Source organism: Protopterus annectens, chromosome 9.part0, assembly GCF_019279795.1.
Source record: "Protopterus annectens isolate FY-2018-M chromosome 9.part0, PAN1.0, whole genome shotgun sequence".
Classification (NCBI taxonomy): domain Eukaryota; kingdom Metazoa; phylum Chordata; order Ceratodontiformes; family Protopteridae; genus Protopterus; species Protopterus annectens.
This window is the reverse complement of record NC_056743.1, coordinates 319,886,754-319,912,462: the sequence shown is the minus strand read 5'-3', so window position 1 is coordinate 319,912,462 and position 25,709 is coordinate 319,886,754. Positions and strand designations below refer to the sequence as shown.

The window sequence follows — 25,709 nt, the reverse complement described above, 5'->3', positions numbered from 1 at the left end:
ACTGGCGTTTTCTTACAATAAACACTCAGCATCTGACTAGCAGGAAGGAAGGGAGCAGTCTAGCCTCTTCGTGATGATACTAATCATCAGGAAAGGAAAATTCCAGTGTTTCACATCCACTTTTCTAAAACACTAATTCTGGACAGTCTAGTATAAAATTCTACTGCAGTCACTGGACCTAGTATATACTATATAGCAACATGCATAACACTACAAGAGATAAAAGAAGAATGCAGTTTGAAAACCTTTTGTTTAAAGCTCTGCATGATCAGACAGGTATGACCCACCATTCTAGTTATCAACAATTACAGTTTCTTAACCCAACAACTACAATCTGTTGCATAGCACATCAACTGCTTTATTTTGCAATAAATGTCACAGCAGAACATTTAAGTATTACTCTGAAAAAGCATGACAGTCTCACCCACTGCGCTCAGCTCTTTTAATGCCAACCTCTGAAAGTTTAATGGCAGAAGCCACAGACAAACTAGAAATTATAACCTTACTGCTGTGAGCTCAAAGTTTTAAGAAAATTAATTCTGCAACAACTAAAGCTCAGCAAGGTGATAATGCAAAGAGGTCAGCTGTTGTTGGGAGAAACTTATGAATGTTCCAATGAAAAAGTATGCACCTCCTAGACATGGAATTCAAAGTTTTGCCTACTTACCAACTGACGTGCTGCCATGGCAAGAACAGAGCTCTTCAACTTTTCCATTATGTCATTTCCTGTATAGTTCTCCATGAGTTTCTTAAGAGTTGTTCTGGTACTGGACAAAAAGAGTTCAACATCTAAACGATAAAAAAATATTATGTCACATACATACATATACCAACAATTATCTGAGAAATGAAACTGACTTGATTTGTTATACTGCTGTTTTTCATTCAGAGACAACAGAACAATGTCCATCCAAAATGTGGCAATTACTATTGTACCTCATGCCTTGCCTCATACCATGGCTCCATCACCAATGACAGCAGGAAACACAAAGATGAAAAATTATTCAAAGATGCACTATGAAAGTGGAAAAACATATAAAGAGATTAAAAAAGAATAGATACCTAGCATAAAAAAGGCAACTTCTCCGATAAAACATGTTAACCAGATTATAATCTGCAACTTGTCTAAAGTCACTGCAAAATTCCAGTGAAATCAAACAGAAACACACCAACTTGTAGCCAGTGCGTTTATAAAGTACAGTTGTGTACACTTACCATAAATGTAGATGTTCGAGTGTATTCACTGTTGCAGTCATTACATTTGGGTAACCTATTGGCAGGTTGCCCTCAGTTGGCCTGAATTCCAAAGTCTTGTGTCCTGTGTCGTTTGCTGTCTCCGATTCCATGACGTCAGGTCGTCAGGGGTATAAAACATGCAGCCGACGCCATTTTCTTTAGTTTTTCTTGCCCCAAATGTCAGCAGCTCCCAAAAAAGTAGCAAAAATATGTAAATATATATATATATATATATATATATATATATGTATATGTATATGTATGTATATATATATATATATATATATATATATATATATATATATATAAATACATGCATCAATATAAACTTTACCTTCATCTACAAGCAAATACACCACATAGGTTGTAGAAGATAGAGAAGAAAAGATAAACTCCAGAATGAAAGGGGGATGGTGGGAGGGTAACCTGGACTGCAACAGTGAATACACACGAACATCTACATTTAAGTGTACACAACTGTGCTATGTTCTTCGTGTTTCACTGTTGCAGTCATTACATTTGGGTATAATCTCAAAGCTATGGTTGGGAGGCTGGAGCTAAACAGCATTAGGTGCGGCTATAAGGCCCTGCAGAACTGCAGTGGCAAAGCCTGCCTTGGACTTAAGAGTAGAGAGGCAAATGATAATGCTTTGTAAAGGTGTGAACAGAAATCCAAGTAGCAGCCTCTAGAATGTCTTTGGTTGGTACTCCTCTGAGAAAGGCTGCTGAAGTAGCTGCAGCTCTGGTGGAATGAGACCTAATGCCCTTGGGCACAGGTTTACCATGGTGTATGTAGAAGAAACGAATGCAGTGGCTTATCCACTTTGAAATAGCCTTTCCTTCTGATCCTGCAGCACGTCACTAGTAATTGCTCAGTTTTTCTTAGAGCTTTAGTCCTGCTCAAGTAGAATCTTAGCTGTCTGTGTACGTCCAAGGCATGCAGAATTCTCTCCCCCTTGTTCTGTGGATTTGGATAAAAGGTTGGCAGATGAATAGTTTGGTTAAGAGGCACACTGGAAACTACCTTAGGCATAAATGAAAGATTTGTCCTCAGAGACAGCCTGTCTGGGTAAAATATGATAAAAGGCTCCACAGCCATGAGGGCTTGTAGCTCTGAAACTCTTCTTGCTGAAGTAATTGCTAGTAGCAGAGCTGTTTTCCATGATAAGAACTTTATATCAGCAGTAGCAGCTGGTTCAAATAGAGGCAGGGTGAGCTTTTCCAACACATAATTGAGGTCCCATGCAGGTATTGGTGATCTCCTAGGAGGCCTTAAATTTTTGGGTCCTCTAAGATACTGCTTTAGTAAAGGATGAGAAAAGACTGGTGGCTCTATATTGTAATGAGCCGATATGGCAGGCATGGATTTTAATTGATGAGAAAGATAGGCCTTTGTCAAGCATCTCAGTCAAGTATTGTAATATCTGAGGAATATTTGGTTCTGCTGTATCAGTTCCTTGTACTAGGCCTTCTGGCTTCCAAAATGACATCCATCACAGCTTTACTGAGAGGTGTTGTTTGTTCATAGGTTCATAGGTTCATACTAGGCTATCTGCCCGAGGGCATTTACAAGCCTAGCCCATAGTTTTGTGGCTTACGCCACCCCTTTAGTATGGGGAACTATACCCATTATTTTGCTGTGCCTCTGTTGAGCAGTGACACTGAGGTAATCCCTGGGGTATATCTGCGATCTCCCATCCATTGGTCAAGATTTCTCTTGAACAAGGCCAGCGAGGTGCTCTGCCTCACATATACCGGGATTTTATTCCACAGCATAGGGAGTCTTTGGGTGATGAATCTATCCCTCCAGCACGTCCTATTAATAGCCGTGTCGAGGTTTAAGTCTCCGCCCTTGTGACTCTGACGGATCTAGATTTTTGAGGTGAAGCATATTCATCAAATCTGGGTTTGACATGGCCTTGTATGTTAGGCAAAGGTCACCTCTGAGCAAGCGGTAGCGACTGAATAGAGCTGGAGTTCTTTCAGTCGGGCAGCATAGGACAGATGTTTGAGACCCTTTATCCTTTTGGTGAGGAACTTTTGTGGCCTCTCCAGCTGCTGCAAGTGTCGGGTCAGATACATTCGAATGGGGCATTGTACTCAATCATTGGTCTGATGAGTGATGAGTATAGGGAGACTATGACCTCCCTTGATCTAGATGAGAATCCCTTCATGATAAGGTGGGCAATGTAGAAGGTCTTCCTAACTACTTTAGCTACATGGGTGTCGAATGACAGACTACTATCAACCTGGGTCCCCAGGTCCCTGATAACTTCTTCTGTGCTCAGTGGATTGCCACCTATTTGGTAGCTAGGGGTAACCTTGTTTTTTCGAAGGTATGACTATGCATTTTTGGCATTTAACTTTAGGCCATGACTCTGGCACCAGTTATCCGTTTCTGTGAGACCCTTCTGAAGGATATCTGTGTCAGATGTGTTTTCTACTATGGCCCAGTTTGCAGTCATCTGCAAACTTTGTCAGCCATAACCCTCCTGTGTTTGCTTGTACTGGAAAAGTAGATGCCAAACAAGAGTGGGCCCAGGACTGAGCCCTGTGGTACACCACTTGTGACAGGCTTTGAGTCTGACATGGCGCCAGCAACTCTGACCCTGTGGGTTCTGTCACTCAGCCAGTTTGCAACCCATCTTGTGATGTATGGGTTAACATTTAAGCTGATGAGTTTTTCAATGATACCCGAGTGGGGTATTGTATCGAAGGCCTTCGCCAGATCGAGGTAGGCTGTATGGACTGCCTTTCCTCATCAATGGCTTTGGTGACTGTTTCAAAAAGTCAACCAAGTTTAGAAGGCATGATCTGCCTTTGACAAAGCCAAACTGGGATGGATCCAAAGTCTGCAAATTCCTATGTCTTTATTTATGAGGTCCATTATGATCCTCTCCATGGCTTTGCAGATAAGGCTTGTCAAGCTAATGGGCGTAATTTCCAGGGTCGGTGGAGGCACCGCCTTTGTGAAGTGGGACCACAGTTGCAGTGCGGCACCCACGGGGTACGTATCCAGAGGTAAGACTATGATTAAACAGCTGTCCTAGCTGTGGGTTTAATTCCTCGTTGAGTTCGTGGAGCACACAGCCGGGACACCATCAGGTCCCATGGATGCTGTGTTTTTGCTTTGGAGAGAGCAGTTCTCACTTGGCGTTGGAGATGTTTGGGGGCTGCAATCGCTTGGTATAGATATCTCTCCTTTTGGGGAGGGGAGAAGTTTGCACTGAACCTGTCAGCCAGTATGTTGGCAATGTCTGTAGGATCAGTAATCTTCACATCATTTTGAACTAGTTCTGAGCATATCTGGGAGTTTCCTCCCAGGTTTCTAACATAGCTAAAGAAGGCCTTATGATTGTCTTTTGAGTCTTTAGCTATTTTTCTCTCAAAATTTGCTTTGGATGATTTTATGAGAGCTCTTAGTTTTTACTTATAGTGATCAAGGGTGTCTTACCTTTTAAGGATTTTGCTCTATCTTGTAGTAGCTTCCTCCTTTTGTTGTAGAGTTTGTTTATGGCTGGGGTCCACCAGACTGGGCTTGCCTTTGGTACAAAGAGTCTTTGTTTTGCTTGGGATTGCCTTATCCATGCAGTCCTGCAGGTGCTGGTAGAAGGCATTTGTAAGTGATTCAGCGGCTTGAGTACTGTTTTCTGCCCCATCGGGGGCCTTAAAGGAGACCACACTAGTCTTTAGAAGTGTGAAGTCGGCTTCGAGAAGTTCTTTACTGTGGTCTTTTTTATTTCAGGTGGGGTGGGATGAGGACCTCCAGCGAGATTAGTTTGTGATCTGATCTCACCAGTGAGGGTATACTTCGGTGTTGAACATTGTGCTCCCATGTTCGTGATGATGAGATCAAGTATGTTTTCTCCTCTTGTGGGATGGTGACTAGTTGTTCCATGGCATTTGAGTTTATGAATTCCAGGAACTTTTGGGCTAGGGTGTTTGGGCTTGAGTAGTGTTCCCAGTCTATATTAGGGTAATTGAAGTCACCTAGTACGATGGTGTTTGGTGATACATTTATCCCTCTAGTGTTTTCAGGAAGGCCATGTGAGGTTCCTGAGTTTGTGAGGGTGGCCTGTAACATGCTACAATTTGTAGAGCAGTCTTGCCTATGGTTAATTGCACCTGGATGGTCTCCGATGCATCGTGTGTTGCCACCAGTCTTGAGGTGTGGGTGTCTTTGATGAATATGGATACCCCACCTCCTTTCTTGGTATTGTCCGGATTTTGGGGCCGAACGCATGATAAGAGGTAAAACCTGATAGTGCTGGGGTGCTCTCAGGAGCCTTGAACCAGGTTTCTGTCACTGCACAGACATCGATGTTCTCCATACTGAGAAGGGCCTCAGTCGTGCATTTTGAGATTTAGACTTCTGGCATTGAGCAGCATTACCCTTAGTTTTTTCCTTTTTGTGTTCTAGGGTGGTAGGTTTAGAATTTGAGCCTTGCCTAAAAAGGCACTATGGGGTGGCAAGAGCCTTTGCCAATATCCGAATCCCAGGGTGACAGGTGCCCCCCTACTGAAAACAGCGTGGCTTGTCCAGCATGTCATCCCAGGCAGACAGACATTGATCCCCTTTGAATGACACCAGAGTTTAAGCCAATTGTTAAAGCTGATCATCTTATCTCTGTATTGTGGCATCATTCTTGGTGAAGGTAGGATACTGCTCAAGGTCAGGGTCATACCTGCCTGGGCTACATAATCAGAGAGCTCCTCAATGTCTCTTTTCATGTAGTCCGAAGGAGGCACGCCTCAGGTCGCTTACACCAGTGTGGACAATGACTGAGTCATTTGTACCTGCTGTTGAGAGACCTGAGTGCTTGTATATGTATGGATTCTAGCCCGACAGGCAGCTTACTGTGACCTTCTCCTTACTCAGTCTGGTGAGCGGACGCCAGTGTGTCTGACTATGGAGTCACCAATGACTAGTGTGTCTGGCATTGTGTTTGGCCTTAAGGGCTGTGACTGTTTGACACTCTGACTGTGAGGTCTATGTGTTGCAGGTGTTGTGTTCTGAGGTGGTGGTTGTTTGGGTGTCTGCTTTGGTGGCCTCTGCTGTTTTGGTAGATTTTTGATCAGAGCGCCCGAGTATGTCTTTGTGTGTTTATGTGTATGATTTGAGGTTGTGATGGTACTGTGTGAGACTGGGTCTATAGTGTGTGTGGTAACCTTCTCCTCCTGACTGGTCTTGCCAGTCCTATGTTGAGAGAGCTCAGCCTCCAGTTTGGCATTATAGTTGCATCTCTCGCATGTATTTGTGTTTTGTGGGAGGAGGAGAGGGTTGTTCAGTGTACATGAGGCAATTGTAACATTGCCTCAATATTCCCAGGTTCACCAGCTGAGCAGGAGAGGACACTAGCAACTGATCCCTCGACATGCTAGAAGGACTAGACAAAAAACTTTAAAAGAGATTCCGGGGACGGGTGACCGAGAAATGGGGGTTTGCCTTTTGGGGTGCTATCTATAAGAGTGCCGTATCAAGGTAATAAGTACTGTAGGAGCAAGTGCTAGGTTTAACAGATAGAGAAAAGTCTACTTGGAGTCAAGTAGAGATGATCTTTTAGGTATTAGAGAAAGTGCTAGTAACAGGGATGCTTAAAGGTAAGATTGAAAAGAATGCACTCTGCAGTGTGCACTAGAGAAGTTAGATATGAAAGTAGGTAACTTGAGTTTTACCTGTTTAAAAGTTAAGGTTTAGTGGAGAGTTACTATTTTTAAAACAGTAAGATGGACTGAAAGGTGGTTACTTTTGTATTTTGGTGCTATGAAATACTGTAGGATGGCCAATAAATTTAAATAATTGAAGGGTGGGATTTCAAAAGTGATGGTTTTGTGATTACTCACATAAGCCAGTGAAAGTAGAGAGAAATGAGATATATGGTCAGATTAACATAAGAGGCGGGCAACTAGAAAGACAGTGGTATTTAACAAGACAACTTAAATGGGTGGGAGGGAGGGAAAAATTCTGCCTGACTCAGAACAGAGAGAGCTGTGGTCTCTTTTGAAGTTTTAATATGCTGTTAGAACAGAATGCAAGCAAAACACAAGATAAAGAAAACAAACTACAGTATTCAAAATATAGAAAGGCAATACAGAAATACAAAAAATAACAGCAAACTAACCTTTCCTTCACAGCAAAGTGTAGCAGAGTCTGGATGAGCCGATCTAACTACATGATCAGTCATGCTGCCAGGTTAAGTGTCTAGAGTTGATTGGCAGGATCTGATTGTTTTGCTGGGACAGTAGTTGAGGTCTTTGAGGTAAGGTCCACACTGGGTATTGAGACAAGCTCTTTAGGATTGGGTACCAGTATTGGCGGGGCCAGTCCGGAGCAATTAGTATCATCTTTGGTTTCTCTTGTCTGACTTTTAGGAGGACCTCGGGAAGAAGAGGCAGAGGAGGAAAGGCATAAACTGATGGGTTTTTCCAACGGATGGACAGGGCGTCCACTTTCCTTGCTTGCCTGTGATAAGTCCTTGTGCAAAATCTTTTCAATTGATAATTTTGAGGGGAGGCAAATAGATCTATGTCTTTGTTTCTCCCATTTCTTTGTTATCACGCTGAAGACTTCTGGATCTAGTTTCCACTCGTGAGGATCTATAAGGTTTCTGCTTAAATCGTCTGCCAGAGTGTTTTGCTTTCCTGGCAGGAATTGAGCTTGAAGATGTATTTGTTAAGTCAAAGCTGTGTCCCACAGTGCCATGGCTAATCTGCAAAGGGGTTATGAGTGTGTGCCCCCCTGCTTGTTTATATACCACATGACCGTGGTGTTGTCCGTCTTTATCAGTAGTTGTCCTGGATGAAGTAAGTCCTTGAAGGCTGTTAGGGTATTTTGAACAGCTAGCATATCTTTCTGGTTGATATGTAGATGCATTTGTTTTGGGGTCCATATGCCCTGAATGCATCTTCCTGCCACGTGAGCCCCTCAGGCATAATCTGATGTGTCTGTTGTTAAGGTTTGGCTGGCAGGGGGTAGAGTGAAGGTCCGTCCCATGTTTTGGTGACATGCCTTTGCCCACCATAGAAACTCCTGTTGTAGGCAGGGAATGAGAGGAATCATTGTTTCCAGACTATGACAATGTTGACTCCATAAACTTTTTAGGTACCATTGAAGTTTCCTCATATGCAGTCTTGCATATGGAATCAGTAGGATGCAGGATGCCATGAAGACAAAAGCCTGCAGAATTTGTCTTGCAGATAACTGGGTTTTTGTTGCCATCAGTTTGAAGTAAGTAGTCAGTTGCCTTTGCTTGTCTGGCATGAGGTAAGCCATCTGGGCAGTTGTACTCAAGCTTGCACCCAGGAATGTTATCTTTTGAGAGGGTACCAATTGTGATTTATTTTTGTTTATTGTGTACCCTAGGCATGTTAGAAGTCTTTTCACAAATGCCAGGTGTTGAAGAAGAATGTCCTTGTTCTCTGCTTGAATGAGACAGTCCGAGTAAAAATATATTTGTATACTTCTTTGTCTGCAAAATGCAATTACTGGTGCCAGTCACTTTGTAAAGACCCTGGGTGCAGTAGATAAGTCAAAGGGCAGTGCAGAGAATTGGTAATGCATTAAGCCTGCCACCAAAAGGGCAAATATCTATCCCAGCAGAGTGCTGCCCCCCTGACATCTCAGATGCTCAGGTAAGAGCCGCCCTCTCCAAAGCAAAAAACACAGCATCAATGGGACCAGACGGTGTCCCGGGTTGCGTCCTACATGAACTCCAAGAAGAGCTAAACCCAAACATAAAACTACTGTTCAATCTCAGCCTTACTACAGGATATGTACCCAAAGAGTGGCATACAGCAACAGTGGTCCCTCCTCACAAAGGTGGTGCCTCAACGGATCCTGGAAACTATCACCCTATAAGCCTGACTAGCTTGGTCTGCAAAGCTATGGAAAGGATCATCATGGACCACATAAATAAAGACATTGGGGACCTACAGACACTGGATCCTACCCAGTTCGGCTTTGTTAAGGGCAGATCCTGCCTCTTAAACCTGGTCGATTTCTTTGAAGCAGTCACCAAGGCCAGTGACGAGGGGAAGCTGGTCCACACAGCCTACCTGGACCTCGCAAAAGCCTTTGATACAATACCCCACTTGGGCATTATAGATAAGCTCACCAGCTTAAATATAAACCCCTATGTCACTAGATGGGTTGCAAACTGGCCCAAGGACAAAACCCACATGGTTAGAATTGCTGGAGCCATGTCAGACTCCAAACCAGTTACAAGTGGCGTCCCGCAAGGCTCAGCCCCTGGGACCTCTCGTTTGGTATATGTTTCTCGGAGGTACAGGCCAACACGGAAGGACTGTGGCTGACCAACTTAGCAGATGACTGCAAACTAGGCGCCATAATCGACTCTCCAGCCGACACAAGCATCCTACAAAAGGGCTTCATAGAAACAGACAACTGGTGTCAGAGCCATGGCCTCAAGCTAAACGCCAAAAAGTGTATAGTCATCCCCTTTGGCAAAAACAAAGTGCTCACAAATTACCACATAGGTGGCAATCCATTAAGTACAGAAGAAGTAATTAGGGACCTGGGGACCCAAGTTGATAGCAATCTCTCATTTGAAAACCACGTGGCCAAAGTGGTTAGAAAAACATTTAATATAGCCCACCTAATCATGAAGGGATTCACATCTAGATCAGGGGAGGTCATCGTGCCTTTTTACTAATCCCTCATCAGGCCCATAATTGAGTACAATGCCCCTTTTGGGATGTACCTTACCAGACACCTGCAGCAACTGGAAAGACCCCAAAAGTACCTCACCAAGAGGATCAAAATGCTCAAACAGATGCCATATGCTGCCCGGTTAAAGAAACTCCAGCTCTACTCAGTGGCATACCGCCTGCTCAGTGGTGATCTGTGCCTGACGTATGAAGCCATGTCCAACCCAGAATTAATGGACATGCTGCACCTCAGAAAACCCAAATCCCATCGAGCTACGCACTCGAGAGACTTGAACCTCAGCACTAAAATAAATAGGACATGCTGGAGGGACAGATTCATAACCCAGAGGCTCCCTTCACTCTGGAATAAAATCCCAGTCCTGGTTAGGCAGAGTCCCTCATTGACTCTCTTCAAGAGGAATCTTGATGAGTGGATGGGAGATCGTAGGTTTACCCTGGGTATCACTTCTGTGTCACTGTTAGACAGAGACACAATATACTAACCTCGAAAAAGGGCATAGCAAAATTCATTTAAAATGGGTAGTGAAAGCCAAACACACTCTGGCTAGGCTTATAAATGCCCTAGGGCAGATAGCCTAGTATGAACCTATGAATCTGAGGTATCTTCTGCACGATTGTCTTATTGGGACATGCAGGTATGCCTCTTTTAGGTCTAATGTCACCAGCCAAGCATTCTTGCCCAGCATGGGCAGAAGCTGCTGCAAAGTCAGCATTTTGAATTTTGGAATGTGCAGGTATGTGTTCAAAATCGATAAATCCAGTAATGGCCACCAGGCCTTGTCCTTTCTGGGTACCAAGAACAGTCTTGAGTAAAAACCTTGTCCTTTTTCCTGTTCTGGTACTGGCAGAATGGCCCCCATATCCATGAGGGATGTAACCTGTTTCTGTGCCTCTGCCCATTGATTGTTTTTGGCAGATCTGGCCAACTGTTTGCCATTGGCAGAGTATGGAAATGGAATCTGTATCCCTGTGATACTATGCTTAGCACCCACTTGTCCTGGGTTATTAACTGCAAATTTTGAACAAAAATGCTAATTTCCCCCTAAGGGTGCTGCCAAAAGATAAGTGATTGGTGTAGGCAGAGGGAAGTCATTGGGACTGTTTTCTGTAGGTTTGCGCTTTACCTCTTCCAGATTTAGACGTAGAAGCGCCCCACTGCTTTGACCTGTATGAATCATGTGCCTGGTATCTGGAACCCTTAGGGCATCTGGATTTGCCCCTTTGAGCTCTGTCTGACACAGGAAAGGACCAATTTTTTGTAGGCCAGTGTCTACTGAATCTTGGTGACTGCACTTGTAAGAAGTCTTTTACAGTTTGCATAGACTTAGCTTTGTCTTCCATTTTCTTTAAAACCTCTTCTGCCTTAATACCTGAGTATCATGCTGTAAAGGTGCATCTAGCAATTTCGCTTTAACATGATCAGGCAAATTTTGTTCCTTTCCAAGGCATATCTCCTAAGCACAGATCCAGTAACTGCAGTCCTGTAGGAGGCCTCTAAGGAATCAAAACAACATTGCAAAGTATGCTTTCCAACCTGTTCAGCTGCATGCAATAATTCTTGCAATTCTTTATTTTCTGCACATTCAGAAATCAACATAATTTTATGTTTCAGCAATCCCATAACATGTTGTTGATACTTGAGCATATGAAATTGACAGTTTAAGGCCCTAATTGCCAAGGTTGCAGATGTATAAACCTTTTTTCCCCATCTGTCCAGTGCCGTTGAATATCTGTCAGAGGGGGTAGGATTTTTTGCTGCCAAGGCCTCAACTCCCTTTGGACCCTGTGAAACAGTTTCAGGATCAGCAGCAGGGTTTCTAAATAAAAACTGATGAGAGTCAGGGACCCTGTAATATCTGTCAGGCTTGCTGGGAGCCGGAGGTAAGGAGTCAGGGGTCAAGCTTGACTCCGAAAACACATCATCCACAATGTCTAAAACAGGGGGTATATGGCTAAAGGCCTGTGCTGAGGGAGAAGAAGGAAATCCCTGAGCCTCTTTTTTGATTCTGAGAAATCTTGACTTTCCCAGTGAAAATGCTCCCTCAAAGTATGTAAGGTTTCTCCAAATGAATAATCCTCAGGAGGTGATGCAGATGGTATAGACTCCTCAGCATCAGAATCCTCATAGGGAGGTATAGATAATTCCTGATCAGAAGAAATAGAAACCTGATCTGAAGATTCATAATCAGTGTCTTGCCTAGACCTCTTATCTGGAGGGGGATGGGAACCCCTGAGCAATGTAATAAGGTCTTCAGACATTTTGATCATCTGTTTTTTAGGCATAGAGGCCTGTGCACGTGGCTCATGCGTCATTTTTTTTAGTTTTAGAAGTTGCTTTTATCTTTGGTTTTGCAGCTGTCGTCAGTTTGATGTACAAATGTTGAGGCCTGAATATATCCTCACAAGCCGGTGCCTGCTCAGCGGCTCCAGACCCATCTGAGGGAGATACATCCGTGGGTCCAATACTCCAAGTATCTCGCGGTATGCCAGACTCCACTTGGGTGTCGGTAGGGGCCTGCGACTCAAAAGTAGCGGTTATCGGGGCTGCGAAAGCACCTCACTGAGGACCGGCGAACTGGCTTAGGAGAAGCTTCGTCATTGGTTTTGGACCTCGACTGTCTCTCTCTGCCCTTTTCTTTGCGTTTTTTATGTAATCCAGTAGTCGGATTGCTATCCGACAACATTTCTGAGTAGTTAAATCTGTTTCCAAAATACTTTGAGGCAAAAATATACCGACGCTTAATAGTGCGTTGGTTAAATCTAGCACAAAACTGACAGCCAGGCACGCTGTGATCAGAGCCTAGACAAGGAATACAGTATAAATGGAAATCCTTATGAGGTATTTGCTTCCCACAAGTAATACAATTATTAACTCTTTCTGACATCGGAATGGAGCAAGAAAAAAGTTTCCCCAACGGGGTACTTAGCTTTAGTGAAGACTTTGGTTCTAAAACTCAAACTCGAATATTTCAGGAGTCGGCCGACCAGCACTTGTGAAATGCTTCTGCTTCAGGCACCGCACGGCAAGAAAGACTAAAGAAAATGGCGTTGGCTGCATGTTTTATACCCCTGACGACCCGACGTCATGGAAGAGGAGACAGCAACCGACGCAGGACCCAAAACTTTGGAATTCAGGCCGACTGAGGGCAACCTGCCAGCAGATTACCCAAATGTAATGACTGCAACAGTGAATCACGAAGAACATCTGTTCATACTAAATAGAAAAGCACCACATTCAAATTCTAAATTAAGTTCTCAGTTAAGCAAAGTTGTGGTTATGCACAAATACAAATCCATTTAACCCTATCTGCAGGTAGCTAATAACACATTTTCACTTCCAGACGTGATTCACAGGCAATCACTTCTAGCATTACTACTTTCTTACTGTGTATTATCCAGTGTCTAATATAACAGCATGCTATTTCAGGCCACAATTTGATTTACCTTTTCAATCACTTAAGGTCCTAGTCATCTTTCCTTCGTTATCACACTCATACAAAAGTTCATAGTTTTCAATATTTTGAAAGGTCATAATTTTACATAATCTCTTTGTGTTTCTTCTACACTATACACATTCTACTGAGATCTCCTTATAATGCATCTTATTCTTCAGCTTATATGCACCACAGCCACCCCTCCAACCCCAAGAAATGGATAAGGAGCAGAAGGTGGGACTAATCAATGAAAAAAGAAATAGTGAAAAACCGCCTCCTCTCGACTCAACGTCTTCTAGCTATGCATTTCAACCATCCTACCAGTACTTGTCATCATTACCCATCATACACTGGCAAGCGCAGTTCAGTTTTTCAAAAATAAACTCCAAAGAGGTTCTTCTGATCCACCCTTCCTAAACATTCTACCCCTGCTCCCATCTCACCCACCCCTCCTTGAAGCCTGCCTTCAAAGGAATTTAACAACAACCAAATAAACACTACATGCAGAACTTTGAAATAACTCCTGAACTGGGTCCTGTCACAAGTAGGACAGCATCCTTATGTAGATTTGAATCCATTACAGAAATCACAGTCATTAGACTTGCAACCTCCCTTAATTCCACTTCCACCGTTTCAAAAGGACTGCAAAAATTTACTAAGCAAATACACAATTTTAATAAGACTCATGATATACTACTACCTACTAAATTGTTCTGCACTAGGTACTACAAACACATACGGGTGACAACAGGCACAGCCATACCCGGGGGGGGGGGGGGGGATGAGGAGGAGCAAAGTCGAAACTAATATAGAAATCTTTCTGTCCACTAACATTTACTAAGGAAAGTACTCGTGAGATGACTTAAGCAGTTTCTTAATTATGCTGTGACTGATAACTGCAATTATCAGTAGCTCAGAAGGCAAAAAAACATCTGCATAATAACAGTTGTGAGAGGACAATATGCAAGAAAATTGTTTAGAAACAGGTTCTCTTCCTATAATGCAGAAACAAACTAAACTGCTTTGAAAAGGTATTTGCTGATGAACTAGTGGTTTAGAGTCCATTCATGAATTTTATCTACCTATATGCAGTTTTCCTTTTCATATTTTCACACAGTTCCAATGTTGCACCATCCTCTCTATGGAACAGTATTTTCTCAAGCCTAAGCTAAACTGATCCAGCTGACAACTGTGTTATTCTTATTCTGTCTCAACTTACATGTCCCAGACAACGCATTGTATTTTATTATTTTATTTTATTTATTTATCATTTGTTGACCGTGAAAGTCTGACTAGGTTCCACAGAGCCTGTTTTCAGCGGAGGCCCGGGGAGAAATGCTCCAGATGCATGTCTTTGGAAACTTTGGAAACTGTATCAAACTCACATCTCTTTTCAACCATGCAAGGGTGGCCTTAAACAGTGGTATTGTCCAAAAGCTGGTTTGCTGCTGATTGCAAGGGATAAATACTTAGGAAATCCACTTGTTTGCCCAGTTATTCCCAACAACTCCCTACCTGTAAAAAGGAAATTAAAGTACAGGTCTGTGAGGGTACCATAACTACAGATACCTGAATAATGAGATTACTGCCTCAGTATATTTACAACATAAGAGAACTTAACTGGAAGAAGATATCAGTCTTCTAGGTAAAAATCTGTAACAGACTGTTATCTCTAGCTCAAATACAAGGTCACCTTCTATGCTTAGGACAATGGCTGGACATCTAGCTCTACCAGCAGACAGCAAATCCACATCATCTCTTAGGAGCAAAGCATCACAAAAATATGCACTAGAACCTTTATCCTAGCTAAAAGAATAAAGAACCCCCAAAATCATGAGCATAAACAAAATACAGAAGCAAGAACCAAAGAAAAAACGGATAGTGCCCAATACAAAACTAGTAAACCAAAAATAAGCACCACGAATCCACAGGCAGCAAGGTTTTAATGTTGAAAGCAGGAACCAATACAAAACTAAAACACGCAAAATTCACAGTACTAAATATATTAACGTTCACTATAATCTTGTTTTCGTCATCAACTTCCTCAGATAGCTCTAACTTTTAATTCATCTCCTTTTTATATAAGGCTACCAGCCAGTTCTCCACCAATTAAATAAAAGGTTCAATTAAATAGTGTTTTAGTTTATATTGCGTTGTAAAATACAGATTTAAAATATATTGATATAATATATATAATATATAATCAAAAATATAACAGTTAAAATTGCTACAAAACCAAATATTTAGTGACCAAAAAAATATATATATAGTGATTTATTAAAATCAAAATAAATGTTTGTTGATAAAATTGACCCAAACTGCTCCCTCTAGTGACTTGTTTAATGTATGTTTTGGTATCAAAACAATTCAACAGTGCAAAAAAGTATGCTCAATATGAGTATAACAGTATAGTGTACCCTCTGGTAAAAACTTTTCTAAAAACTTTTAACAAAATAGAAGAAATTTTTCTTCAAAGTTTTGCAGATCTTAATTTAAGTAGTGGACCCAGGGAAATCATGTCATTCAATCCTGGGAACATGGTGGACTTGAACACAATTTGCCAAACTAATTCTCTGTATTCCACCCGAGTTTCCCACATTACCTTCCCTAGGATCAGTTTCCACCACCTCCAAAACAAAAAACTGAAACTTTGCTTCTTTACATATAATGGTATGTTTATACAGTGCATTACTATCCTTCTTGGTCCTGATATCATATAAATGTTCGTAAATCCTTTGTTTTAACTTTCTTTCACTTTTACCAATGTAAAAGGAACCACATTCTTTACATACCGATAAGTATATTATTCCTTTTGTGTTACAGTTAACATATGTGTTCAAATTAAGTTCCCTTTTCCTAGCTTTTAAATAATAACAGTCACCTGTTATTAAGTGGGTACAAAAATTACATGCTCCACATTTGTGCAATCCTCTTTTGTTAACTGCACACATGTTCATACCACATTAATTTGAACCCCTCTCTATTAAATTTTTTATAGTATTTCCTTTACGGTAAACATATTTAAGATTGTCTTCGAATATGTGATTAAGGTCTGAAAGTTTAGCAAAATTTCCCCACTCTTTATTTATAATTCTCCTTATCAGGCCCGACTGACCATCATAAGTGGTTATAATACCTGCACTATATGAATCTTGTGCATTCCCTTTTAAGCCCATTGTAACTTCCTTTTCTGGTAAGCCTATAATTGGGGCAAACCTAGTGTTTCTTCCTTCAAATACCTCCTTCTGTATTTCATCGAATAAGTCACCAGGGTAACCCCTGTTTAGAAACAGTTCTTTCAACCATTCACATTCCTTTTTAAACAACTCATTGTCGGAAGTCATCCTACTTACATGAACTGACTGTCCCTTAATCACCCCTTTTTTCTGAAAATAGGGGTGCGAACTGTTAAAGTGTAAGTAGGAGTTGGAAAATGTCTCTTTTCTGTAAACTTTAGAAACAAATTGGTTTCCATTTTTACTGATAGTTACATCTAGGTAATTTAATTCATGTTGTTCAAATTTGGATGTGAAACGTAAAAAACTGGTGGTGTTATTAAGATAATTGACAAAATTATCAAAGGATGTTTGATCGCCTTTCCATAATAGACAAAAGTCGTCTAAAAATCTACCATAGAAAACCCAGGACCCATCATAAATGGAATTTAACACAAAATGGTTTTCCCAGTAGGCCATAATAATGTTGGCATATGTGGGAGCACAATGTGCCCCCATAGCCACACCTCTCACTTGTTTAAAATATTCTCCCTCGAAGAATATGAAATTATTCTTCAGCACCATCTCCATAAGTACCAATACAGTTCTAAATTCACTGTGTGTTAGTGTTTGGTATCCAACCAACATTTCCTCAAACCATTCCAGACCAATGTCATGGGGAATACTGGTGAACAAATCAATAATATCCAGGGTAGCAAAAGATACTTCATAAGAACATAGTGAGTGGTCCAACTTCCTTAATAGATCCCAAGAATCCTTCAAAATGTTTTCAATGTTACAAACGAGGCCCTTTACCTTTAAGTCTACATATTTTGCAAGGGGTGCAGTTATAGAACCCTCAGCGGATACTATTGCTCTCAAGGGTGGGTCATTGACATCCTTATGTATTTTTGGGATTCCAAAAATAGAGGGTACTTTAGGTTTTTCTACTTTTAAATACCTAAAGGTTTCTAGGTCTATTGACCCCTCCATTAACAAATCATTAAGAAGGATATAAATCTTCTTGTAAGCAATGTTGATCTCATTTATGGAGGTTCTAATATACTTCTCAAAATTGTTTAATATTTCCATCATTTTCCCTTCGTATATTATGTGTTCCATAAATACCACTCCCCCACCTTTATCGGGTTTCGGGACCCTAAGATTTTTATCGTTGCAAATTTCACTTAACATAGTCTTTTCAGGTAAAGTCAGATTTGGCTTCACGTAATTTTGTTTAAAAGAAGTTCTTAATACACCCTCCACTGTTCTTTCAAAATGTTTTAATTGTGGATGCAGTGGAGGGTTAAAAGTACTCTTTCGTCTTAAAATATTGTCATTGCTTTCAGTTACTTTACCATTGAATAGTAATTGTAAATTCTTTTTCCTTAAAAACAGTTTAAGGTCAACCAACAACTTGAAAATGTTTGTTTTCTGTGCAGGGATGAACACAAACCCTTTAGAAAACAAATCAAAAGTAATGGTGTTTATAGGATAACTAGAATAGTTAAAAATACTAAAATCCTTCTATGTCCACTTGAAACCTATGTTAAATATGTCTTCCACTGGTTCCATCTTGCTGGATTCCTCATTTGAGGTCTCCATTGCTTGCCCTTGTAGTTTTTTGAATTGTATTCACTAGATTTTTTTGACCTAAGCCTTTCAGACCTTAAAGGGGGAAATTCAGTGGTATCCAGGTTCTCATCTATATAAAAAACATCCTCATTACCTTTACTTGCCCAATTTCGTTAACATGACCACGGCTATTTCTTCTACCCCTATATTTGGGTTTTGGGTAATGAGTTTTTGTTTTGTATTCATTAAGGTCTCTCTCTCTCTCTATTTTGCTAAATTTCCTGTTTTGTACTTATGTGCACTTAACTTCTATATTCTTCAATAGTTTAAAATATTTGGCTTTTTCTTCTTCAATAGTGAAAAACAAGTCACTAATAATACCCTTATTAATGTGTTCAATTTTAGAGCACAGTCTCTCCATTTCAGTCTCATTATTCTTATTAATTGCTTTCATTACTTCCATTCCACATTTATCAAAATTTGTTATTAAATCACAGTCAAAATCACTACCTTCTACGACATTGTTGGGATATTTGCTAACTCTCAACCCTTTAGGCACTATATTTAATGACAAACAATGTTTCAAATATGCATTATCCATGTCCATCATTTTAAATTTGTAAAGAAAAAAGTCCAAATCTTCCAACATATTACTATATGTCCCATTGTTTCCAGAAACAGAAGCTTTGACTTTGATATCAAATTTTACATTAAGAATGTCTAAAAGTTGTTTTTTAGTACCTGCCACGCTTCTGTTGCTTTCAGTTATTTTTTGAATTCCATTTGCGTTAGTAATATTCCTCGCCTCTTTAGGGGAATCTCCCTCGTTGTCGTAAGTTAAAAGTATCCTAGGAAAACCTTCGATACTGTTATTAAATACTCTGTTGTTCGTTTCCCTTACTCGTTTATCATTTTCTTGTGTTAACGCCATTCTCTTGTTGAGAAGCGTTCGCTTTCCTGCTTCCTGGTTCCCTGGGGGTTGTAGCGACGATAGCAGCGTGGCCATTGATTGGCTCATGGGTGTCAGGAGTCCCACCAACTGCGTCAGCTGACCAATAAGCTTGCGTAGCTCCCCTAGTTCGGAACCACGCTGAACATTGTCAATGACAGATGCTCCCTCTGAATCCATCCAAAAAAAACCACGAACCAAAGAAAAAACGGATAGTGCCCAATACAAAACTGGTAAACCAAAAATAAGCACCACAAATCCACAGGCAGCAAGGTTTTAATGTTGAAAGCAGGAACCAATACAAAACTAAAACACGTAAAATTCACAGTACTAAATATATTAACGTTCACTATAATCTCGTTTTCGTCATCAACTTGCTCAGATAGCTCTAACTTTTAATTCATCTCCTTTTTATACAAGGCTACCAGCCAGTTCTCCACCAATGAAATAAAAGGTTCAATTAAATAGTGTTTTAGTTTATATTGCGTGGTAAAATATAGATTTAAAATATATTGATATATATAATATATAATCAAAAATATAACAGTTAAAATTGCTACAAAACCAAATATTTAATGACCAAAAAAAATATATATAGTGATTTATTAAAATCAAAATAAATGTTTGTTGATAAAATTGACCCAAACTGCTCCCTCTAGTGACTTGTTTAATGTATGTTCTGGTATCAAAACAATTCAACAGTGCAAAAAAGTATGCTCAATATGAGTATAACAGTATAGTGTACCCTCTGGTAAAAACTTTTAACAAAATAGAAGAAATTTTTCTTCAAAGTTTTGCAGATCTTAATTTAAGTAGTGGACCCAGGGAAATCATGTCATTCAATCCTGGGAACCTGGTGGACTCTAATACAATTTGCCAAACTAATTCTCTGTATTCCACCCGAGTTTCCCACATTCCTCCCCTAGGATCAGTTTCCACCACCTCCAAAACAAAACACTGAAACTTTGCTTCTTTACATATAATGGTATGTTTATACAGTGCATTACTATCCTTCTTGGTCCTATAAATACAGAAGCAACTCACAAGTATACTAGCCCCAGGCTGCCTAACATGAATATATTAAAAAGGAAGGAAGACACTAAAGCACCTTTATAAATACATTATCTAACATAATGGAAATTCTGAGCCAGTCTAAATGCACATCTCCCACTATGTTAGTTAGGATAATATGCCTTAAGGATGTGAGGAAAATCGCTGAAACAAATCAAACAATGCAAGATAAAGCATCAATGGCAATGACCATATTATTCAATGATCCAAGCTTTGGTAAGTTACTCCTGCCACCTAGGAACACAATTTGCAAGAGATGCAATTACATAAGGAACCTAGAGTCCATGCTCTCTCCCTCACAAGCCAGTACATCTGGCACTGAGAAGGCTGTTAACACAATCACTACACCTCAAACACCACCCACACCTACACAATACATACTCGTATATGTGGAGATCCTCAACAAAAACATATCCAAACAAAGGAGACCTCTGAGGCAAAAACCTCCGAGGCAAAAACGCAAGAAATCTCCACAGCCCTCCACACCACATACCATGCATAGTTAATACACCTGTGTCTCACAACCACTAAGACTCAACTATAAACCCAACATATTAGTCATAGGAGACTCCATTGTGAGACATGCAGATGTGCCTCTCACCAGGCTAGATAAGGAGAAAGGCATAGTTAGTTGTCTGTCAGGGGCCAGAATCCGCCATATGACACAGGCACTCAAATCTCTCAAGAAAAGGTATTGTTATAACTGTCATAGCCCATTGTTGGCATGAATGACTTGAGACGTACCTTCCTGGACTATATGAAGAAAGACATGACTGAACTCGCTGAATGTGCGTCCCAGGCAGGTATGTCCCTAGCCTTAAGCAGCATTCTACCGTCACCCAGAATGATGCCTCAATACAAAAAGAAAATGATTGACTTGAACAACTGGCTTAGTTTCTGGTGTCATTCCATGGGGATCCAGTACCTGACAGCTTGGGAAGATATGATCGACAGACCACAATGCTTTGCCAGAGATGGCCTGCATCTCACTTGGGCTTCAAGCAAAGGCACTTGCCTCCCTCATAGTGCCTTTTTTTTAGAAAAAGTGATGAGGTTAAAGCTACCATCATAAAAATTTCAATAAAACCCAAATTAAAGGTCATGTTGCTAAATGCTAGGAGTATAAACATGAAACTGCTCTTATTGCAATTATTCTTAAACCTGGAAAATGCTGACATCTGCGCAGTCACAGAAACCTGGTTCAAAGCTGCCTAGAGCACCTCAGCCATACCTGGTTACTCATGCGATCATACATTCAGACCCCAAACTGTGGATAGTAAAGCCAAAAGAGGTGGAGTTTCAATATATACCAAGTTCACATGAAACACACTGAAACCAGGAGCCGGCAGGAATAAAATGAATGTACAGTTACTGCAAAACAGAGGGAGTCCTTGGTGCCAGAGTCCACATTTCTTTATTAAAACACAGTGGATACAAATGCTTTCATCTCTGTCAGTTCAGAGACTTTATCAAGATACCATGATAAACTGAACTGACAGATTCATTTTATTCCTGCTGGCTCTTTCAGTGCTTTTCGTGTGGACTTGGTCTATATGATCTGTGTTGCAGTTTTTCAGTTTCAATATATATTAAAGACGTACACACCTCCAGGCTGGTCAAACAGTATGATGCACAGGGGACACCCCAGGTGCAGATAATCATTGACAAGACCTCTATACAAATCATAGCTAGCTACTGGCCCCCAAATCTGACTCAAGATGCCCAAACTGCCTATCTTGACCTCATTAGATCTATCGAGATTCAACCCTTTATCCTGATCCAGGGTGACTAACTATGCAAACATAGACTAGAACTACTACTCATGCCAGAACACAAATGCCCAGAGATTCCTTGATTCTGTCAATGCAAATGCTTTGGAACAGCTACTTGATACCTCCACAAGAGGTGATAATATATTGGACTTGGTATTAACCAACATGAGAAATGACTGCAGCATTCCTGCACTATCCTCCCTTGTAAGATCCAACCATAAAGCGGTCATGTTTGAAGTCACCATCTCCACCGACCCCACTCTAGCTGGCGTCAAACAAAAATACTTATCCAAAGCTGATTAAAGCCTCCTGAGGGATGATATAAACAGCTTCACAGCCCCTTCCCCATCTCTAGGAACTGGCAGCAGTATCCAAAACTATATCAAATTACTATACTAACATTTTTACAGATGCATGAAATCAGGAATACCTGACAGGACTAAATCATCCTCTGCAAGGAAGAGTAAACCTGTCTGGTAGACATTTGCAATAAATAAACAGTACAACAAAAGAAAAAAATGCTGTCCAGGACCAAGAAGGAGCAGGTGCCCAAATGGGAGCAAACTCTCCTTAGCATAAACAAGCAAATAAGAGCACTAGTGAAATCCTCCAAAGCAAACATAAGTCCGAATTGGCCACATCTATTAGAGACAATCATAAGGCCTTCTTCACAAATGTCCATAAACTCAAAGGCAGCACCCATATCTGTTCAGAACTGGTGGTCAAGTACACCACATATACAAATTCCGTAGATATAGCAAACTTGCAGGCTGACAGATTCATTAAAACTGTCATCCCTCTGTCTCCTAGTCAGTAAATCAGGACATTTCCAGTACCTGCCCCATTCCCCTTGCACCTAGGGATCAGGTCATCACTGCTCCCTCAAAGGGAAAAAAAAATACAGCCTCCATGGGACGCGAAAACATACCAGGCTGCATCCTACATGAGCTCAGGCAGGAAGTTGCAGCACCATCAGGCACCCTTTTAAACAAAGCCTGAGTACTGGTTTTGTCCCAGCTGAGTGGAGGACAGCCACTGTCATTCCTTTACACAAAGGTGGAGCATCCACAGACCTGAGAAATTATAGACCCATCAGCCTAACTAGCCTGATCTGCAAGGCAATGGAACAGATTATCATGGACCTCATTAACAAGGACATTGGCAACCTCCAAACACTCGATCCCACACAATTTGGCTTCATCAAATGGAGATCATGTCTGTTAAATTTGGTCAACTTTTTTAAGACAGTCACCAAAGCCAAGGAAGATGGGAAGGGAGTGCATACCACCTACCTTGACCTGGCAAAAGCCTTCGACACTATTCCCCACTCAGGCATAATAGATTAACTCTCTCAACTAAGCATCAATCCATATGTTACCAGATGGGTAAGCTAACTGCCTCAATGATAGAACTCATCTAGTCAAAATAAGGGAAGTCACCAGAAGCAGTAAACCCGCATCGAGTACCGTACCGCAAGGTTCGGTCTTAGGCATTTATTTGGCATATACTACTCTGAGGTTTCCCTAGTGATGTGAAGAGGGTCTCACCCAAACAAATGACTGGTGCCAGAAACATGGCCTCATGCTACTAAATACAAAAAATGCACCATCATCCCCTTTGGGGAGGGTGACATCCCCAAAAATTATCACATTAATAACAATGTCCTAAGCACACAGTCAGTCATGAGGGATTTTGGACCCCAGACTGATAGCAACCTAACTTTTGACCACCATGTTGCTTCCACTGAACGGAAGCTTTCTACAAAGCCCACCTCAAAAGTAAGGGTATTTCATCCAGGGGACAAGGAGGTCATAACATCCCTGTATTCTTCCCTTATAAGGCCCATTACTGAGTACAACCCCCCATTTGGCATATACCTCACAAAGTACATGCAGCAGCTGGAGAAACCAGATAGCTTCCTCACCAGGAGAATCCAGGGCCTCAAAAATCTACCATACACAGATAGGTTAAAAGCCCTATCCCTCTACTCTGTCTCACACAAACTCCTCAGAGGTGACCTCTGCCTGGCATACAAAGCGATCTCGGACCCCACCTTGATGGGACTGTTGTATATCCTCAAGTCAAGTTCCATTCGAGTAAACCACACATGAGGCCTCAACCTGGTCTGTGACATTAATAGGACTTGTTGGCAGGACAGATTTGTGTCCCAGAGACCTCCCCATCTGTGAAATAGACTCCCTCTCCACATCAAGCAGATATCCAAGTGGTAACCTCATAAATGCTCTTGGTTGAGGAATTTCTGAAGTGGCCACCAAATTTGCAGTGTTTGCTCACAGACCTGGTCAGTTACAGTCTTACCATGGTAGTCAAAAAAGATGAAGATGCAATTTGTTACCCATATGGCAAGACTGGATACAACTCTACTCTGTTCCCCTGAGATGAAAGCAAGACTTGATCTGACTGAATCATTTGGAACGTTTTTAGCCCTTGCCTCTATTTCTTTAAAGATGACTCTGACAAGTTATTATATGTCTGATAATTAACTGCTCACAGGAGAGTAAGACAGTATATCTGTAGTTTTATTTTTGTTTTTACATAAAGTCTATTAAGCATCTTTTGCTTCCTATGATTAAATTGAGTACTGTGCCATAGTATCAATTTAGATTTCATGGAGTCATCAAAAAACAAATGCTAGGTCTGCCACTGTTGACGCATAGGAACTTGCATTATTCTTCCACTCTGTAGAAATGACCAGGCATTTGGGTGGATGGGATGGACAGTCTGGATCATACAGAAGTTTTCTAGAAAACATCTAAAACTGCTTGCACCACTAGCAGATGAAAGGAGAAGGTTTAGGTTCTGAAATCCCCATGAATTTAAAATACCTTCTATTACTCGCAGCAAATTCTTTTACTGTACAATCAAAATGTTCATTCATAAGGTTCTCACAGCCCTTTCAAAAGCAGCAGCCTCTAGTGGGAAACACAATGAAATGATGTTACTGTTATAGCATCCTTAGACAGACACAGATTCTCAAGCAGCAAAACTCTCGGGCCAAAGCATGGCTGGTAGGGCCTCTCCAAGACTATTTGCTCTCCCCCCACAGTTTTCTTGACCTTCCTCAGTCTTTCAATTTTCTTAAGGGGCTTGTGCTTTCTCAGCTATTCTTTCTTCCTATGCTTGGAAATGAACAAAGAATCATATGCAGGGAAGGGATGGATGTCACTTTTCCCAGTGTCAGCAATTTGCATAGTCATGTCTACGCAAGTTTAAAAACTTCTACCTCACCTAAACTGCAACTTTTCATTAAAAGTTTCAATGTTGAAATATTTACAGCCATTTACATACTGACTTTCCTTCAGACACAATACAAAACAGGCACAGTGAAACATAGTGCTTTAAAAGAGCCAACCTTCTAAATGTACACTTCTTGATGACCCCCCCCCCCATATGTATCATCATTATTCAATGAAAATTTCACAACAAAATCAGACTTGGACAAAAAACAAGTAATAAAAATCAAAGCATATAACAGAAAAAGCAAATGCCAGAACAGATTACTTACAGTTCTTGAAGCTCTGCCAACAATGACAAACAGAAGCTATGTACTTACCATTCTGCTACATCTTAAGTATCCCTGGTCCGTCCACTCACTTATGAAATGTTAGCCATTAGGTAGACCCAACTTATTTAATTATTTTTTGTTTACCAGAAAGATCCTGCTGGTCTGGAAAAGTACAGCCGTGTATACTTACAATAAATGTAGATGTTAGAGTGTATTCACTGTTGCAGTCATCACACTTGGGTT

General features: G+C 40.9%; 1 protein-coding gene across 1 annotated transcript in view; it reads right to left on the bottom strand.

Annotated features, from left to right (window-relative positions):
* The window catches only part of ZZEF1 (zinc finger ZZ-type and EF-hand domain containing 1), a gene marked incomplete in the record, with an annotated part of 3,903,331 nt that overhangs the window by 2,674,119 nt on the left and 1,203,503 nt on the right, over positions 1-25,709 (bottom strand). The window contains 1 exon segment of the mRNA XM_044082903.1: positions 668-789. Within this exon segment, the coding sequence (XP_043938838.1) occupies positions 668-789 (122 nt within the window).